Genomic DNA, 21,421 nt, shown 5'->3' on the forward strand with positions numbered 1-21,421 from the left:
TTTTTCGTGGAAAAGTAATTGTATTATTGTTTCACGTTTTATAAATAAATAAATAAATAAATAAATAAAAATGAAAATGCATAATTTCTCAAAATATGTAGTGATATCGTCACTCACCGGCGGCAAGTCGTTGACCACATAATTGTTGCTCAATAAACATTTCGTTGAAGAAGTATTTGTAAATTTGCAAAAAATTGGCACACACACTCACCTATGACACTAAAATAAATGCGAACATCAATGCTTTGACAGTATTTTCGCAAATCGTGACATTTTTAGAAATAAGTCATCATACCGATGTATGTGAATTTAGAAACATCTGTCAATGTCAAACTGAATTTCCACACAAGTTTGCCAATTTTTGCAAACTCAAAAATAACAGTTTCAAAAGTCATAAAAAATCAGAAAAAATTGCAAAAAAAAAATTTTCACAACTGCTTATTTGAGAATTATGATGTCAATGTGACAAATACGCTTGACAGCAAAATAAAAACAACTGCAATATTTTTCAAGTGTGAACAAATGCAGCTGACAAGAAGTTTATCTTTAAAAATACGTATGAAAAACACAATGTCAACTAATGAGTGTACTTGTGACAAAAACAAAACTTTACCTGAAATCCAAAAGATGGCTCAAGAATAGCTTAAAATCCTCGGTAGACGGTAATATATATAATATGTAAATGCGAATATATACATATACTTATACTTCGAATATACATATAAAAAGTACACTACCTTTCAAACAATGCTATGTACAAATGTACTTCAAATATTCGGCTGTCATTTAGCGATAGCGATTCCCATTCACAGTAACGTGCCGATCTTGATTATCACGGAAGAAGTACGGCCCAATGGCGCGGCCGGCCCAAAATCGCATCAAACTCAGCCCAGTTCACGAACATACGTGGTCAAGTAGCTTCATCTCTTCCATCAATTTGATTTTGTGGCAAGATCTCTTCGCAAAATTCGCCAGAACAACGTCACGGAGATGCCCAACGTTTGAGAACGACTTAAGTGAGGCTGATTTTGATCTTCCTTAATTGTTGCGTTAGCGGCAGCAATATTCTCGACATTACGTTCACATTTTTGTCTCACTGGCACGGTAACATTTTGTACTGTGCCTGTGGATTCAGATTTTTCCACTAGGCGTTCAATTGTTAGACTGGAGACGAAGTTGAGGCCACTGACTCCGAATTCCGGTAGTAAATTTTAATAATTTCGACTAGTTGTTGGATCGTATATTTTTCCATGATGTAATGGCAAATCTGACTGAAGAGAAATGTCAAAAAAGCGGTAAAAAATGAAGCGTCTTTTGCTGTCCCTATCGGTCTTTTGTAGCGTCCCTATGAAAAAGCCCGATATAATAATAAGTTCTGGACTTTAAAACCTTAAGCAATACCACCAACGAAAATTTAATAACCCTTTTTATTTATTTGCTAATTGACTTGTCTAATTTATTTCTCCAAGTATAACATATACATATGTATATGGTATGTATGTATGTTTGGCATTGCTCCTTCGTATTTGGCAATTAATGTTTCGATGCATTTGTACCAGGTATAATTTAAGTTTGTCGAATACTCAATTTAAGGCAGCAAATAGAATAACAAGCGCTTCTATATCATAGCGTTGCAGATTTTAATGCGTCTCTTCTTTAGTACTATATGTCCAACATTTAATGTACACAAATCTCGACAGTTGACATGAGAATTTACCGCATTTTCAACCCACGAAAACGTGTTGTTGAAAAAGTAATAAAATATTTTTTATGACATCTAAAATTCTTTTCTATTATTGCAGCTATAAATTTGTTTGCAGAAATCTATTTTGCGCCGACAAAGTGAAGTGGACTTAACTTAGAAACGACTCGCCAAGTGATTCTTCACATACTCGCATAATTTATATTTATAAGATCTATTCTTAGCACTTGCTCTTGTTCTAAATTTGATGAAGTATTTAGAACATTTATTTTCAAAGAATGAAACGATATTAATATGTATAAGTCGTGCATACATATATGTATGGACATATAATTTTATTTTTTAAACAAATGACTCAAGTGGGTCATATAGGGTCATTTGGTTGTGTTTTCGTATGAGAACAGCTTTTATGTGTTTCTTTACCCTGTAGCCAAAAAATTAAACACAATAACAATAATACAATAGAAAATCTGAAGAATTATGGGCACTATTCTAAAATAAAGCGATCGGGAGACTCCAAAGGCTTCATAGAGGCATAGGCATTTTCAATGCTATTTTAAGGCACTATATAAGAAAAGATCAGTCGAGGGTTTCTTATATGTATGCTGATAAAATTTGAAGTAAGAATACCCAGAAAGGTAGTAGTTTTCACACATTACAAGAAAAAATCTAGCTTTCCAAACCACTGCAACTTGTCTACCCTAAACTAAAAGCTCCGTTCGGGGATAGGTCACGGATGAAAAGAGCATTAAGCTTGAAGAGCGTCTATTAAGTTTGCACCCAGAAGGAAACGTCGGCGACAAGCTACATGGCGAACTAAGTCGATTTAGCCATGTTCATCTGCCCATCTATGTATCTGTATATACGTAAACTAGTCTCAGTCTTTCAGATATCTATATAAAGTTGTACACCTTTTCTCCACAAGAAGCACATTTGTCGGAACTGGAACACTTTTTGATTTGACAAAATATCTTCTCAAAATTTAATACAGATTACTGCCCATGGCAATACTACAATCTCTGAATATATTGTCCAGATCGGACTACCATAATATATGATTGTAATACAAAGTGATAGAACAAAACTAAGTTCTTGTATAGAAAACGTTTTTTATTTGGCAAAATATCTTCACAAAAGTAGGCATGGGTTATTATTCAAGGCAATCTCCAATGCATTTATTCAGATTGAGTCAATATAATTACGTTGCTAGCCTTTTATACTGCGGGATTTGATGACCCTAGTATTTTAATCTGGCAACTCACTACCATATCGTAAAGTTTGACATTATTTATACCCTGAATGTTTCGACATACCAACCCTATTTGTACTTAAAATATTCATCTTCAAAAAAAAAAAAAATTTAATTGCGATGTTCGTACAACTATTTCTACAACTTTCGAAGTTGAGTAACTCAGCAACAGTGCATCAACGAACTTAATTCAATTCCTATGGGCACAATAGAGCTAAGGTCGCGGTGCATTCCTCATTTATAAATCTAATTCAATTCTGGGCGACGAAACTCCATCAAAGACGAGGGTTTATCGATGTTGTGATGAATTCAATCGAGGTAGCAGATCACTTCCAAACCAATTTCGTGAAGGTCGTTCAAAATATATGGTTTTTATGGAAACTATTGATGTTGTGCGCACACTATGATTGCAAGATCGCCATGTGGTCTACCGTACCGTATTGAGACAATTAAGGACATTAATGTGACATTTCATATTGCATGAACATTTGACTGTAAAACAATGTTGGATCCCAAACAATCTGTCAATCGCTCCAAAAGAAATACTAAAAAATACGATAGCAGTGCCTCGAAACAACGCGACAGGTGATGAATCGTGAATTTACGAGTACGAGCCCGAAAGTCAACAGCAGACGACTGTTTGGGTGTTTCCAGATGAGCCGAATTCAGCAAAAGTACACACGAAATTGTTCACGAGAATCTTTCAGAAGCAGTTACTAGAGTGAGGGCAGTTTAGAGTTTAAGTGGACGAATGATTTCAAATGCTTACAGAAAACAGTTCTATAGTATTAACCGAGGGCTCAGGTTGTTATTACTAAAATATATATATGAAATCAAATTATATTTAGTAAATATAATTCGTACATATTCGTATAGCCCGTCAGTTAGTCTGCTAGTTATTCTCAGCGAATATTTGCACTCACATGACCGCCTTCATAGTTACAAATCACACACAAACAATCAATTGTGGGAAATAATGTCAAGCAAACAAACAATTTAATCAAAGTGCTAAATGTGCGTTCTTAACTATTCCACTTCCCTGTGTCACACTTATTCTAATGCTCCACCGCAGCAATAAATGCATGTGGGTATGTATATGTTCCCATGCATATACATATATGTATGTAAATACATTTGTAAGTTAGACAGTTAGACAATTGATTGTTAAGTGTGAGTAAGTCGTAAGCAATTGATTTTGTCTTTATGTGTTGTGTTAGTATTGTAATGCATTTTGCATATTTTGAACAATAGCGACAATTTTATTCATGCGAACACAACAAAAGCACAAGTGTGAAAGCATTTACAAAGGTACATACAGACAGGAACAATGAAACATGACTGAATTCCGCATTGTCATCCAATAGCCCGCAACAGCTCAAATATGGCAGTACAATTGACTAAAGGGTGTTTTTTGGATTTGTGGTTTTCAATGAAGCATTGCTTTTTTGCAGTTGGTCGTTTTGCTAGGTGTTATTTGATTTAAACTAAGTTTGGTTTGCCATTTCTTTTTCAGTTGTAAATCATGCAAATCTATTATCAAAATAATGATTCGAGTCGTGCGACCATTTTTGGTATTATTTTTTGCAATTCACTTTTGGTTTAATGGGTTCGTTAATAGCAAAATTGTTTCAATTGGAGTGATGATAAAACACAAGCCAATGTTGACTCAAAACATCAGCTTTTGATGTGCTCTATGGACGGAAAGAATCATTGATCTAGCATATATTTATTCAAAAATGAAGGCGGCCATAACTTTACACTCAAAGAGGAACGCAGATCTAAAACTAGAGACTTTTTCGTGTCTCAATTGAAGGCTGTTAATGTGAACGATCTTTGATGCAAACAAGACGGCGCTACATGCCATACATCCAACAATGTAATTACTTTATTGAAGAGAACTTTTGGTGAGCGCATAACATAGATTGTCTTTTATATTTCGGGATTTGACTACCCTAATAGTGTAATCTGACAACTCACAACTTCATCGTAAAATTTGACATTATTTATGGTATGCAAACTCAAAACGTTTTGGCATACGAGCGCTATTTGTGTTGTTTACAGTAACTTAAAATATTCATCTTGGCAAAAAAATGGAATTAAATCGCAAATATTTTCGCACGAATATTTTTTTACAACTTTCGATATGGATTAACCCAACAGCAGTGCATCGATGAACTTAATTCAATTCTGGGCGGCGAAACTCCGTCAAAGGCGAGTGTTTATCGATTAACTCAAGATTCAAGAAGATATATCACTCGAAGACGAATCGCTCCAAAAAAGGCTTATGTTGATTAGTTCAGAAAAGTTTTAAATGTCTATGATATTATAAGAGGTGTTGCATCGTGGATTTACGCGTATGGTCCCGAAACAGGAGTCGACTAAATAGGTGTTTCCAGGTAACCCTAATCCAACAAAAGTTGTTCGCGGTTCCCTAGTTTTGGGAAAAACTGGACATATCGCCACCATACCACTAGAAGAACACAACACAGTAAATTTGGAAGTTGTACACAATCATTTGCTTGTCAGTTGTCTGTCTTTCAAGATATCAAGAAAGACAACCGCTGAACACTGGTCACTCTTCACCACGACGATGGCGACTGAAACAACTGCATTTTTGAGCACTCAAAATATCGATTTGATAAGTCTTCCGCCGTAGAGTCCTGACTTGGGACCAAATTACTTCTTTTTATTGAAATATTTCAGAAAATAATATCCGAAGTACGTGCAGGGAAAAGAATATTCCACGTGTGATTATTGACATACGTCCCGAATTGCTGCAATAAGTGCTCAAGGCTCAAATTTATTCGAACTACCCGCATAAAAACACTTTTTATTTCGCTCGTCAGTAGCAGTCCGAAATTCCTTGCTTTTATCTGGAATCAGTCTAGTTAATACACAGCGCGTTCGCAAAAACCCCCCTAGCAATATTGCAGCGTTGTAAAGTGCGATAGAGACCATGCAAAAAAGTCAACTGTGAGAGAAAATTTACATACATAAATATAGAAGTATATCTAGTTACTGAAAATAATCACTATAAGCAATAAGCTTTATTGTGATGACTATGGTAATTTTGTTGTTGTTTATGTGACATTCATGGAGTGGCGCCAGGCGGCATTTTTTACAACACCGTGTTGTTATTATTATAATTGTCATTTAATACAATAATTGTCAGTACAATACGAGTATAGTATTTGTATTTACTAAAAACAATCGTCAAGTAATATTGCTGAGCTCAGTCGTTGCGGCATTCAACCGGAAACAATAAAACATTGCGACTGGTGCATCATATTGCAGCGAATAAACATTCCACGTACATTCGCGTTTGCATTGTCATTGCAAATACTCTCTCGTTTTAGTCTACTTTACTCTCCATATAGAGATTTTTTCATTGCGCACACTCTATACAAATATAAATATGTACAAACAAACATTGTATATAGCTCTGAATATATTGCATGCCTTTAGCTATGGAAGTTTTTGTTAAGGCAACTCGTAATTTAGCGATCGGCGAGGAAAAGGAAAATCTCTCTGATCCCCACTGGGTATCCTCTTCTAAAGAGTTCACCGCAAAAGCGTATGTCGAAAAATTTGCCAAAACCTTCAAGTTGAAAACGGGAAGAGTGTTCCATACTGCGATTTCTAGTATTCATGCTTCAATTAGTTATAAACTACTTTAGAACTAATGCGAAAAGATAGCAGGGGTTTTTCTCTCTAGTTGGATTTGAAACAACAATGTTTATTTTTAAATTGATAAGTATAATTCCTAACGACTAGAAGGTATTCAGTCATGTGCATGTACATACATATATGTAAATTAAGGTGGGCCACAAAAATAGCAATTATATTTTTTATTTAGTTTCTTCGACAGCACTAAGATTGTCTTTCCACGTACATATGAGCTCTTGATTGTAACGGGAAGACCCTTCGCCTTGTAGAGCAGCAAAATTCCTACAAAACAATGATATTTCCTTTTTTCTAATGATTTTTTTTTGTGAATTATAGAATTCATAAGAATAAAAAATTGCCTTAAGTTAATCAAATTTCAACCATTAATATTTTTTGATAAAGTTTTATGGTAAAGTTTACAAAACCAATCTTAGGATACTTTTTTTGTTGAGCACACAATTTCTCACAGAATATATGAAGCATGTATTTTTCAAATGCTCGTAGTTGATACGAGATCTGAACTTTCTGATTTTAAAAAAGGAATAGATAGCTAGAAGGAGGAAAACTTTGCTGTTACAATAAAGCGCTAATACTTTGAATACTTTTTGTAGAGTTGTCTAACATATTCGGTTTTTTTTTTTTTTGACTCACCCTAACTTATATGTAAACAAGTATGCCATTATACCGTTGGCGTCATAGCTCCATGAAATGTTTGTATTTACAAGTGGTCGACTAGTCGCCAAAGTTCTAAAAAATCAAGTCCCGTCATAAAGATAGTGCGACCGCATTACACCGCAAGACAAGTGGAAGTATGCATCTAGTAGGTGATGAGAATTTGGACTTTTTAATTAAAAAAGTGACATTCTCCGATTACTTTAAACACCTAACTTGTCTAATGGCGCCAGTGAAGTAATATTTGCGATTTCCAACGAATAGTTATAAATAAACACTTATCGTAAATGTATTTATAGGAGCAATACTACTACAAGAGGCATGCAATTGATGAATGAACTAAGCACTATATACCTTATAAGCACATGCCCGTATGTACTGAATATATTTGCAATTGTTTCACTATTACTCACTCGACCATTGACTTCTGCTTTGTAAGGCATTTATTATTATTCATTCAAAAATAATTGCAAATATTTGTTTTCCCTTCAACCGATGAATCTAGGAGGGATGTCATAAATTTCATAAATATATTTACAAATCTATATCAGAGAATAAATAAATGAATGTAAATGTGACTTGAAGGACCTGTGTGTGCGTCAATCATTATGAAATAGCTCGTGACTGTTGAGGTAACCGTTTAAGAAAATATTTTGTATTAGATTGTTATAAATATAATATTTTTTCTATGGTTATAAATATAGACAGATAATTACAATAAATAATTGTCATCGTTTGAATGCAAGTACCACACCACTAATAGGTAATTTGTCAGAAAATACTCTCCGCTTTTAATGGCTAATATGCATTCATATATACATACATATATACATATTATCACCTAAAATGCAAAATGTAGCATAAAATGTTCTGCTTCCGCTATCAGATATAACTAATATATAACCAATACACATATAAGCAGAAGATCTAAGCATATCTTTTAGTTCGCCTCAGCATATTAGTTTCTCAAAAAAGTCTTGCGGTATTTTCGCTAGTTGACGCTGAGAGCGCGTAGTTTTAGTTTTATTCGTCGCATCGGATCATGCTATACCTTTTTGGAAAGCTCATTTCACGCGCTAACACGTTTTTGATGGATTGTCGTTTCTTTTAAGTCGTTCGTGATAAAGGCAAAAATGCATCTCAAGCCACAAACAAAATTTTTGCAGTTTATGGACCCGATACAGTTTCCATTTCCACTGCACAACGCTGGTYTCAACGTTTTCGTTCTGGTGTAGTGGCGGTCGAAGATGCGGCACGCTACGGAAGGCCTGTCGTCGAAAATTGCGATAAAATCGCTGAATTGGTCGAAAGAGACCGGCATAGTAGCAGCCGTAGCATCGGTCAAGAACTGGGCATGAGTCATCAAAAAAAAAACCTTTGAACAATTGAAAATTCAATAAAAATACCGCAAAAATACCGCAAAACTTTTTTGACAACCTAATATTTTGGTTATTGTTTTGAGTTTGAAACGTGCTATTGCTGGAATTGTACTAAAAGACCTGAAGCTTTTGAGAAAACAACGTGGTGTAAGGATCACAAAACAGATGCTTGACAAAGTAGCTGAGAACAATACATTACTGATGACGGGAAGTAGGGTAATGACGTCGAAACTATCCAACAAGCTTGCTAATGGCGTACCAAAAATGAGCCGAAACCGAAAAAACCAAAATTTGCTGAAGGCAGGAAAGGTCATTCCAGCCAAGGTCCTTAAGAAGTGAAACAGAATTAAGCCTTAGCATGCTTGTATTAACTTAGAAGTCGTCTATTTTGAAAGCAATAATAATGATTTTTTTTAAACATGTGAAAAAAATGTACGTTTTTTTATTTTATATTTTTTTGGGTTAATCTTGTTCAAATTTGTTCTGAAATGTCCAAGAAATATCTCTTAGCGGCATTCTCTCAAAGAAAAAAATATTTTACTGTTTGGTAATATACTGAAAACTTTGTGCTTTCAAGCTCTTCTAGAGGTTGTATTCCGCATACGCGCTCGCACATGTTTCTCACAACTACTTGTTTTTTTTTTTTTTGTTATTTTTGTCAAAGTTGTTCAATTTTTTTCTTCGAAAATACCCAATATTCATCTACATGTGTAGTACACTTTATCAGCATAATTGTGTCTACATAGTACGCACTTTCTATGTGCGCAAATTCAGCTATTTAATAACGATTTTTCTTGTGCCAAACGTGCAAATTTGTGTGTGTGCGTGTATGTAGGCACAAGCTGGGTGTGCGTAAAAACACTTTTATTTTTAAATTTACCTTTTTATGCTCTTGTTAATATACAGTTGTGTTTGTTGTTGCTCTCGTTTCTATTACGAGATATTTCTATTTATAAATCAACACAAATCCGCATAAAAATAGCAAAAGCGGCGGTAAAAAATAAACAAACGCGATAGTCGACATCGGGGCAATGACGAAAATTAAAAACAAAATAGCTAACACCAGAAAACCACGCAGAGCTTAGCGAACGTACGCATACATTGTATGTATTTCAGAAACAAAAATCATTAATAATTTGAAAATGTTGACCATGAAAGCAAATTGATCATTACATAGTACATATTTCTATGATGAATGCCGAGCCTAAATGGAAACAATTCTACGCACTTATTTACCTATATCGTTTATCTTAGATATCTTAAACTCAACTAATTTCATAATTAGTGGTAAAAGCAACTTATATTTAGTATGGCTTAGGTCTCATAAGTGCACATATACTTTGTTACTTCGAACGAATTATTATTCATGACATCACTCATCCGCCACGGTGTATTATTGTTAGAAATATACAAGAAGCTCTCAATATATAAAATTCAATTCTAATGATTTATTTATTTATTTTTATCTCGCCATTTGGCCTCTTTGTATGATTAATAAAAAACGTTTCTAATAACACAAAAGTAAAAGTAATCGAATGGAATTTAGATGCAAATATGAATTCCATAGAGTGCTGCAAAGCGATACTCAACGGTTACAATGATGTCTAGAATACATGTCGCCACGAAAACTGTATGGCGAAAAGCCTACCCATTCAAATTAAGAGCACATACTTGGAGCGACTTCTTCAGGGGTTAAATGGATTTACGGGTATAAAAAATCGATTTTTTTTACTTCTTCTTCTTCTTGATTGGCGTAGTCACCGCTTACGCGATTATAGCCGAGTTAACAACAGCGCGCCAGTCGTTTCTTCTTTTCGCTACGTGGCGCCAATTAGATATTCCAAGTGAAGCCACTTTTTTTTACTATCTTATTAAATTCTACAACACCACTAGAATATTGGTCTAAATTTTCAAGTTGATGCAAGTAAAAATTTCAGAGATAGAGGCTTTGATAAACTGTGCGCTCGAGGTTAGCTAGGCTAAGTGCGCGGTCTTTTAAACGCGTTTTACTAGAAACTGTGTTTTCGAAGTCGGTTGACAAGATTTCTCGCGAACTATTCATAACATTTTACACAAGTCTTTGAGATACAATTCTTAAAGACTTGGACGAAGGATTTTTTTCGATTACAACTATTTAAAAAAAAAAGTTGTGAAATTTGTAAAAATGTCTGCCAAAACTCCAATTTTCAGTTTTTTTCCTTCGTCCAAGTTCTTAGTTAAAGTTAAGGTTAACTAAAGCACATATGTTTGTTTTCACTTGTGATAGAGTGGTCCTGCCAACGCGGTCGCATCGTTCTTCCGAGGGACACCGGAAATTAAAATTTTTTTTCCCCAAAAACTTCAAAATTTCTTTGTACGTTTGTAACAATAAAAAATTCTAACAAAATATTTCATTTATTATTTTTTATATGAGAAAAAAATTGTTAAAGAGGATATTTTTTACCCGTTGAAACCCATGTAACCCTATAACAGAAAAATTATTCTAAAGGAAAGTAGAAAAGTTTCTTGCTTCAGCTCGAACTTCTTTTATGAATCTCAAATATTTTTTCAGAGGTAATCCTGTTTGTATGAATATTAATTTGTTAAAAGCTAACACTTCGTTGCTTGTTCGTGAATTTTGCAAAAGCAATACTATAACGATGCCCCAGCCTCCATATTCACAGGATATCGCTCGGTGTGACTTTTTGATATTTCCAAAAACATATGGTAAAGCACATACCTTAAAAGGCCGTCATTTTACAATCTAGATGAAAATCCCTGAAAGAGCTAAGGCCTATTCCAAAAACCTTTCAAGCTAGATTCGATGTTTCGATGTTTGGAAGTAGCGCTATTTTAACAGGTTTTATTTTTTGCACACTTCGCGTAGTTTGTGACAATAAAAGCCACAGCAACTGCAGTGGGCACTCAAAAAGTGCTTCTCTGCTTTCATGCTCATAAGCGATGAAATTTGCAACATCTTGCGGCCTTCGCTGTGAGCACAGCAAAAAAGTGCTTCTTTACAGTAGCAGAACCAAGCAAACTGGCTAAAAGCCATCACTTTTCGAAAAGCTACAGTCTACCGACCAGTCGACAGCACTGCAATTGGCATACATAGCTGCATTTCAATTGTTGTTGCTACATTTCGAAAATGTTAAAGCAACAGAAAATGCATTGGCTCGCCAGCGAACTCATGGGAACTCGTCACCTGCTTGCATTGTGATTACTTACACATGATTTGATTGAACCGCACATCTGCTGGTCGGAGCCGGTGGCATTTCTGCTGCTGCGATAACTATTGATGAGAGTAAATGCAGCTGTCAGCGGTGAATGTGCGCGCATTATTGCAAGAACGCTGAGAAATAGTCAAATAAAACGGCAAACCAATATGTTTGCCAATTGAATCAAACTCGTGTAAGAATTTATAATAAAAAAACTATTAACGATGACCGCAGCTATGATTGCTACACCTTTAAAATGAATTATGACTGTTTCATTTTTTTTATGCCACTCACGTATTCACGCCACTTCCTTTATTACTGAGAATTCCCAACTATTAATTGGTAAGCGCCGTGTGGCTAAAATAGCCGCATATTAACGAAATTCCTCAAATTCTTCAACGTATTCATTCATTCAATAATTAAAATTACAATGAAAAATGTGGACTTATGTCAATCACTTATATGTACATATGTAAGCGTGAATTTTAATGCGTGTCTGTTTATCAATTATGAAAATCGAAATTCCCGATTCAATGATTTTTATTTGGGTTTTATGGTACGTTCGTTGCATTTACATTTGTTAGCAAGTAGCTTATTAGTACTGAAAAAAGGTAGGCTGATGGTATTTCTAAAGATGTCACTTCGTACAAAAGTGCTGACTGGAGGCACAAAAACTAAACAATTTACAGCTTAGGCCCAAAATCTTTAATACTTAGTGTGTTTTCCCTTTCACACTTGTCTCAAGGTTGTAGTTGTATGCACCTATAAATACCATGCACAAGTGAACACTTCTCCACCAGTTACTAGTCACGAGTCGAGGGGCTATACGATAGATTGCTTTTTTTTTTATAGGTTAGGTTAATATGGTAGGCCAATAAGCCAAGCATAGATCAGTTTGATAAATTACGCAACCAGATGGAGTTCAAGCGGAGTAGTCATCATTTAGGATGCCCGTGGTTTGACGCGAATATCTTGGGCCTCACTATCATATCATACCGTGTGAATCTCACATGCTTACAGCGTAGGCTTGCCAATGTGGGAGAGGTGCACAAGAGATGATCCATTGTTTAAGTGGTGCCCTGCTCCAGGCATTTGTCAGGTATTCTTCTCGTTCGGTCAGCCTCATTCTGCGGGTGTGTGTCGCCACCAGACCGTGCTCAGTTAGTATTCTCATCATATTCCTACAATCACTTTTATCGAGTGCCAATAGGAATTTTGTGTACTTCTTATCTACCGTTTTCAACATGAATTTTACAATTTTGCACCCACGTATCTCGTTCCATCGGGGTTTGATTTTATTTGCCATGCTTTTGTCAAGATCGTCGTACAGACAATGCGTGGGTATCCCAATGTTGATCACGTTTTCGGATGTTAGCCGTACACCATACTTGGCGATCTTGTCCACGACTTCATTGCTCTCGCTGTATTTGGCATCCAGTAGAACTGAAGTTGCTTGCTTCTGGCAACACTTTCCACTGCCGCTCTGCTTCCCAAGACACTTCTGGCCGATATGCGATACGAGGTTACTTCTTTGATTGCTGCTTTGCTGTCCACGTAGATGTTGACTCTGGAATTGCTACAGGTGCATTAGAGGTTAGCTCAGCGGCTTTCACAATAGCAAAGACCTCAACTTGAAGTTTACTGCAGTGTTCCGGCAACTTAAAGGGTTGCTTTATGCTTAACTTTGGACAGTATATTCCAGCACCAACTCCATCATCCAGTCTCGAGCCATCCGTTGTATAGATGTTTAGAGTATTGCCCGTTGCTAACACAACGTTGCCCCAGGCACCATTTCTATGCTTACTTTGAACCTTCTTTCCCAGTTGAAAACCTCCATTGAGGAATTTTGTGTTTTCAGCTTTTTTAATATTTTTTTTTTAAATGTTCTATTATAAGTTTCGTTGTAAAAAATTTATACATCACACAAGTTACAAACTTACGACAAGTGTTCTCAATTGTCAAACATGCAAACACAAACGTGATGTGCAAGTAGAGTCTCAGAGCTCCGCATACACTATACGTATCGACAAAACTATTACAACGCAAATACCGGTTAATTGTTTGGAATGGGTAACTGGCTAGACTGCGATGAGCGTATTCCAAACAAATTCATAACTTATGCAAATGTCATACGCACGAAGTTGCTTTAAATAAAAGCAGTTTTGGCGGTCGCCTCGAGAACCTCATATTATTTAATCACGGGCTTAGCACCTGTGGTGCATAAATACTTTAGAAATAAATTTAAGAAGTACAGAAAGCACGACCATTTGGCTGAACAAAATTGAAATTTTAGCAGGTCCCCGAAACTTGCGTACTTTGGTTGGTTGGTCGCTTGATAAGGAAGGCGCGAAAGCGGCAGACCGCATGCGACCGCACTTAAGCCATCATTAGGCCCATTTTTCTTTCAATTGGTAGTCAAATTAAGTACTCTCATATTTCATCATCCTCTGCATTCTGCCACATATTTACATTTTCAATTTTGTAAAGGTAATAACTGTGATGACCCCTACAATATTGCTGAAGTCCCTTCTGCCTAGAAGTAGGAGCTTTTTGTTCTATCCACCATCAACATTATCAGACTTTGTGGTATGCACTGTGTTGCTAGTTTTCGCAGATCTAAGGTGTTCCCTAGGATCCATTGCTTTAAACAAACCTTGAAGGAGCTGAATACTCTGGGGCAGCTTCGGATAATTGTGTTCCCAGCTGCCAACAAGCGTGCCAACACATCTGTCTTTTCGTTTCCTTTCATTCCTATACGACAGAGGCTTGGAGCATCTCTTGTGTATTTCTCGCGCATTGGCAAGACTACGCTGTAAGCATTTTTGGTACGGTAAGACAACTTGAGGATCGATAATGAGGCAGCAGAGTCCGTTACAAGTCGCGCCAAGCGCAAGCATGTTAATTTGGTACGGCAAAGGACCAAAACTGGTCTATGCGTGGCTTATTGGACTACCAGTTTAACTTAATATAACCTAATTTATTTGACTAGGTAACCAGATGATATTAACCGAGTTACCTCCTGAAAATCTAGTAATTACCTGCTTACATAACCTTACACAGTGTGACTTAATGTAGGCACAGCCAAGGGTCTTAATTTCCGCTTGGCCATCCACTAGAAAGTTTAGAGCAGAAGCCCACTTGGACGCCTTCTATTATGCCAACATTTTCAGAATGAATGACTAAATGTAGTAATTTCGTTTGAAGCTACCTTTTGCTTATAGATTTCTACAGAGCAACCCTGCTCCTGTTCCCATTTCCCCCCTGTATATTTTGGCGTTAAGACAGAGCCATTGATTCATTCTTCCATACTGTGGAATGAAAACGTTGTATTTAATTCTTTGTGGATTTTCTTTTCTTGTTTGCATTGCTAATTTAGTCCGAGTTTATTAATAAGCTCAAATATGATACCATGCCCGTAGTAACACCGAGTCTGGCTTCAATGGCCTAAACTCATGAGCCGACGTCGATGTAATTTTTATTACGCCCATAATCCGCAGGAATGAGGCCCGCTGCATCTGTTGCAGAGGATTAATGCGGCACTTTTTACATTAGGCTCTTAAGTTTAAAGTTATGCTTCAAAGCTTTATTTAAACAAATAAATGTTACCACATCTCTTCATTAATATATTTACAGTATGCCGCTCATTAGATATACGCAACTCTCCCAGCGAATTGAATCAGTTGCGCAATTGCACGGTCATAGAAGGTTTCCTACTCATAACACTCATGAATCAGCACAATCCGCAGGAGTTCACACAGACCTTTCCTTTGCTAACTGAAGTTACGGAATTCATCATCATTTATCGGGTTCACAATCTACGATCGCTGTCACAAATCTTCCCGAATTTAAGCATCATACGTGGCACAACACTATTTGAAGGTTATGCTCTCATTGTCTACTACAATCCACATTTGGAAGATTTGGGCCTCTCCAAACTAACAACCATTTCACGTGGTGGTGTACGCCTTGAGAACAATATCGTACTTTGTTATGTGAAGACAATTGATTGGAAGCGCATTGTAAACCTTGACGCAGAAATAACTATCGAGGTTAGTTTGAATCAAGTGATAGTGATATTTGTTTATCGAAAATGTTTGTTAAATGTTTAATTTGTTGCGACAGAACAATAGCAAACTGATTGAGTGTCCCAAATGTCCGGGCGACACAAAGCCTGGCAGAGAAGATGGCGTCGATTCAGAATTGGCCTGCAAGGAATTCGATGGACAAAGACGTTGTTGGAGCAATAAGAAGTGCCAAAAGAGTAAGTTATTTATTTGTGGTCAGTATAAATGACAAATATTTTACATTTTCGCTTACAGTCTGCCCGGATCGCTGTAAAAATAATTGCGTGGATGAGAACACTTGCTGCAATGAGAACTGCCTTGGCGGTTGTTCGCCCAACAACTTAGACGAATGTATAAGTTGTCGCGATTTCTCCATCTACAACAACACCTGCATTGAGAAATGTCCCCGTAATTACTTTAGCGTAAGATCAAACTCAGTTGAAATATAAAGTTAAATGGTAATGCTGACATCTTTCATGCCACCAAATTCTTTAGTACTTGGATCGTCGCTGCCTCACAGCCGAGGAATGTATAGGGATCGGTACGAAATTCGAAAACAATAAACCACAGATTATTGTGCCTTATGACGGAAAGTGCTCAACTCGCTGCCCAAATGGATATAACAAAATCGGTTCAACGTGCCAGGCATGCGGCGACAACTGCGTGAACAAGTGTGATGGGGCGCACATCGATAGTGTGGAACGCGCGAAGGACTTTACCGGTTGCACGCATATTGTTAAAAACGGCCTAACTATAAGCATTAAGCGTGGCGGAAGTAAGTAGCCCACGTAAGTAACTACATTTAAAACATATTAAATTTCGAAACTCTTTACCAGAACACTTAATGGAGGAATTGGAATCCGGTCTGTCATCCATTCAAGAAATTAGCACATTTTTAAAGGTACAAGGTACATACGGCTTGACGTCATTGTCGTTTTTCAAACACCTAAAACGTATTAATGGTACTGAGCTAAGTGAAAACAAGTAAGTACACAGACAAACTTCAAATGTTTTTGTATAAGAATTCATATTTTGGTGTTCTTATGTAGATTTGCAATTTATGCGCTCGAGAATAATGATCTCGAATCAGTTTGGGGCGATAACCGTACCGTACATATTGAGAGGGGACGCGTCTTCTTCCATTTCAACCCAAAGCTATGTTACAATGAGATTGAGAAATTGCTGCCGATGATGAGAGAAAATGCAACATTCGATAAAAATGAAGTGGCCACGGATTCCAACGGACATAAGGGGTCATGTGAGTGCTTATATAACAAACTAAATAATAGCTACTTTAATCTGACGAATATAAAACTATACTTACTTCAACTACGTGCTTATCTGATTTTTAGGTAACACAGAATTATTGAATGTTACTGTGTCAAAGGTGTCGAGTCGTGTGGCGGTTGCTGAAATCGAAAATCCACTGGTATTTGATGATAATCGCACCTTCATTGGTTATCAGTATTTTCTAATGGAGGATAAGTACAAAAATGCCACCAAATATTCACAGCTCATCTGTGACGACGGGTAAGACTATGAAAGTGCCTGTATAAAGAGCAATAATACGAAATTAGTGTTCCCTGTTGTTATTCTATAATTTGAAATGAATTGCTATTAACATTATCTTATAGACATTATTCTACAAAGTACATTAGGCATACGGATATTGATGGGTGTCTTTTTTTTATTATAATTATAGCTGGATTGTAAGTGATCCCACCAAGGATAACCAATATATCTTCGTAAATCTGCAACCATACACGCAGTACGCGTATTATGTTAAAACTTGGACCATATCTTCGGAGAAACGTAACGCACAAAGTAATATACATCATTTTAAAACCAAATCTGCTCAACCCAAATTCGTACAAAGCCTAAACGCCTACGCAGTATCGAGCTCTAAAATCGTAAGTAATATCGTAAACATTTAGTAGAACCATATGTGTCTATAACACATATTAAGTAAATCCAACAACTAAATAATACTGTAACGAATTCTCCTCAGGCTATTACATGGACACCACCCGCGAATCCGCAAGGCAATCTAACGGTCTATCGCGTACATGCTACTCTTGACAAACGCAGTCAAGTTTTGGATTCACGTAACTACTGCAAAGATCGTAAGTTGAATATACATATTTACCTTTTATATGCCTTTTAAATAGTATACTTGTGTTAAAGTATATGAGTAATATGAATTTAATATGCTTTATGATATAGCTGCCCAAATAGACAAAGACGATGATACAAAAGATCCTACACGGAATAGCCCTGGTGGGGTGACGGAACCACCAAATGCTGCCAATTGCAAATGTGATGGTGAGAAATCGCCAAATCACAGCGACATAGATACCAGTGAGGCAACAATTGTGGCTGGCATTGATTTCGAGAATACACTGCAGAATTTCATTTATGTAAAGTAAGTAACTTTTAGACGAAAAATCCTAAACTAACTCTCTGCTAACTCATATTATTAAATTTTACAGACACACAAACGATACCAAAAAGTCTAAACCGAAAAATGTTGAACAAAACAAAATATCTCTCACTGAAATGGATGCTAAACGACGACGCCGACGCAGTGAGGGCGATCCCGAAGACAGTTTTCTTGTACGCCACATGCGTGCTACGCCCGATAGTTTCGAAAATATTATACTTAAGACAACATCTGAAGATGGTAACAATGAGGATGCGACCATTATAACCACGGTGGCACCAATTGAGCGAACCACACTTGGCAATACAAATGCATCGGGCAATAGCGACAACCGTATGGATGCGACTGGTCAATTTTATGAGACCTTCGTACAAAATGTGTCCGTCAACACTCTTAAATATGAATTCACAAATCTTAAGCATTTCTCTTTCTATACGATCGGTGTCGAAGCATGTCGCGAGCCCGAAGAGGGCGCCACCGAGAAAGAATGTAGTGATATACGCATGAGGTTTGTGCGTACTAAAAAACTGGGTACGTATATACATATTATATTTACAACCAAATATATATTCTATATTTCCTACCATTATATAATATATAAATAACACGTAACGTTTTTGCTTACAGAGGGTGTGGACAAGATAGAAAATTTGCGCGTTGCCTTGGTACAAACAAATACAACGCGAAGTGAAGTACGCATAAATTGGGATCCACCAGCGAATCCAAATGGCGATGTGGTGTCTTATACGATTTCCTACAAGAAATCCGAACAGGACGCTGTGGAGGAGAAACGTTGCATCACTGAAGTAAATTATCGCAATTTGACAAACGGCTACACGATGCCGTTACCGACCGGAAATTACAGTATTAGAGTGCGCGCAAATTCATTGGCTGGCGATGGCGTTTATTCAGAAATTGTCTATATTGACATTCCGGTAAGTAAAAATCCACTACTTTCGTCGATAACTGTATTTTAAAACTCTTGAACTTCTTACAATAAATCATAGCCTGAAAAATGGTCTGGAGCTTTGATTGCCGGCATTTGTGTTGGAGTCATTGGTATAATATTTCTGATGGGTGGTGTATATTGGTACGTTCGACGAAAATACGCGCCTCCAAGTGACATCAAAATCATTCCCACCGTCAATCCATACTATATAAGCCTGCAATATGTGCAGGACGGCTGGGAGGTAGAACGAGAACGCGTTATACAATTAAGTCCACTTGGTCAAGGCTCTTTCGGTATGGTATACGAAGGTATACTTAAAGGCTTAAACGGTACCGAGGATACACCATGTGCTATTAAGACGGTCAATGAAAATGCCACCGATCGCGAACGGATTAATTTCTTGAGCGAAGCCAGTGTTATGAAGCAATTCGATACATATCACGTAGTGCGGCTACTCGGTGTTTGCTCAGTCGGCCAACCTGCATTAGTCGTAATGGAGTTGATGAAGTTCGGTGACTTAAAATCATACTTACGTGCACACCGTCCCGATAGCGTACAAAGCGATGAAATGCCCTTCAGGTACCGTGAAACTGGCGTGCAACCACCACCACTGAGTCGTGTCTTTCAGGTAAATTCGTTAATTTTTATTCTCCAAGGAAACAAATTTGACCTTTGTTTCCTATAGATGGCCATAGAAATTGCCGATGGTATGGCTTATCTATCAGCCAAAAAATTTGTACATCGCGATTTAGCAGCTCGTAATTGTATGGTGGGTGCTGATTTAACAGTGAAAATTGGTGATTTCGGCATGACTCGCGACGTTTATGAAACAGATTACTATCGAAAAGGCGACAAGGGTATGTTTGCAAAAACTTTGAGTATAGAAAGAAATAAGAATTTGCTAAAGTAAAATATCTTCAAACAGGTTTGTTACCAGTACGTTGGATGCCGCCAGAAAGTTTACGTGATGGCATCTATTCCACTGCCAGTGATGTCTTCAGCTATGGTGTAGTACTTTGGGAGATTGTCACACTCGCTTCACAGCCATATCCCGTATGTATTTATCTATAAACAAGTGTTTTGAAATGTCTAACACTTGTACATTTCAGGGTTACTCTAATGATCAAGTATTGCGTTTCGTCATCGAGGGCGGAGTTATGGAGCGCCCAGATAATTGTCCAGACAAAATTTATGAAATTATGCAGCAATGCTGGGAACATCGGCCCTCAAAACGACCATCGTTCTTCAAAATTATACGCGTACTATTGGATCATGTGCACACAGATTCCGAAGGTTATCTTTCGCGCTTTCGTGAGGTATCCTACTACTTCTCCAATGAGGGTACGCAGGAACGTGAAAAAGAACGAACCGGTATGGGCACTGTATAATAGTTTTTTATATGAATTAGAATTATTTACTTTACTTATCTACATTACATACATACAAACATGTACATTCCGTATATATAGCAATTCTAACATTTTTTTAACATTTACAATTTTCAGAGAGTATGCATCCCTCTGGCGATATATTCAGTGAGGAGAATGAAATCGATGACGCTACCACTCCGTTACGTACCGACGAATTCAATGAATATAAACTCAATTTGGCTAACACTTCCTCTGTAGAGCATGAAGGCGAAAGTCCAATGGCCATCGACGATGACCATCCTCACTCTCCATATAGGTGAGAGCAAGCCAAGCAACATTCAATAACTTAGGTAATTTTTAGGCTATCAGAACAAATTTCTATTGCGTAAATATCAGAGATCCAAAGACATGAGCGAATTTACTTTTTACAAAGAATAGATTTAAAGACTGAAGAAAAAAACTATGCGAAAGCATTCCGTAGTTATAGATATATATAATATTATAATGACCCATTTCGATGTATTGGCGAAAGTAAAATTTTTTTATTTGTATAAAAAAAATTTAAAAATTATATTCAACTAAATTAAAGAATTATATTAAACTTCTAATAAAATTAAACTTACAGTCTTAACAAATTGGAAATTGTTCGGTCATAGCCCAAAAATTACAACAAGAATATTAAAAATATATCCAAAAAATTGTTTTATAAATAAGCTCATAGGATATGAAACAA

General features: G+C 36.6%; 1 protein-coding gene across 1 annotated transcript in view; it reads left to right on the top strand.

Moving 5' to 3' along the window:
• Positions 1–21,421, top strand: part of LOC108968426 (insulin-like receptor) — a 55,086-nt gene that overhangs the window by 30,703 nt on the left and 2,962 nt on the right. Inside the window, exons 3-19 of the mRNA XM_018932467.1 lie at positions 15,499–15,914; positions 15,988–16,126; positions 16,185–16,351; positions 16,425–16,704; positions 16,766–16,913; positions 16,979–17,187; positions 17,282–17,459; positions 17,632–17,839; positions 17,938–18,052; positions 18,153–18,351; positions 18,419–18,900; positions 18,997–19,304; positions 19,377–19,946; positions 20,004–20,175; positions 20,244–20,371; positions 20,428–20,689; positions 20,824–21,004. Of these exons, the coding sequence (XP_018788012.1) occupies positions 15,499–15,914; positions 15,988–16,126; positions 16,185–16,351; positions 16,425–16,704; positions 16,766–16,913; positions 16,979–17,187; positions 17,282–17,459; positions 17,632–17,839; positions 17,938–18,052; positions 18,153–18,351; positions 18,419–18,900; positions 18,997–19,304; positions 19,377–19,946; positions 20,004–20,175; positions 20,244–20,371; positions 20,428–20,689; positions 20,824–21,004 (4,162 nt within the window). The remainder of the gene's footprint in view (positions 1–15,498; positions 15,915–15,987; positions 16,127–16,184; positions 16,352–16,424; positions 16,705–16,765; positions 16,914–16,978; positions 17,188–17,281; positions 17,460–17,631; positions 17,840–17,937; positions 18,053–18,152; positions 18,352–18,418; positions 18,901–18,996; positions 19,305–19,376; positions 19,947–20,003; positions 20,176–20,243; positions 20,372–20,427; positions 20,690–20,823; positions 21,005–21,421) is intronic.

This window comes from Bactrocera latifrons, unplaced genomic scaffold (genome assembly GCF_001853355.1).
Source record: "Bactrocera latifrons isolate USDA-ARS-PBARC rearing strain unplaced genomic scaffold, ASM185335v1 scaffold_215, whole genome shotgun sequence".
In the NCBI taxonomy this organism is placed as follows: Eukaryota; Metazoa; Arthropoda; class Insecta; order Diptera; family Tephritidae; genus Bactrocera; species Bactrocera latifrons.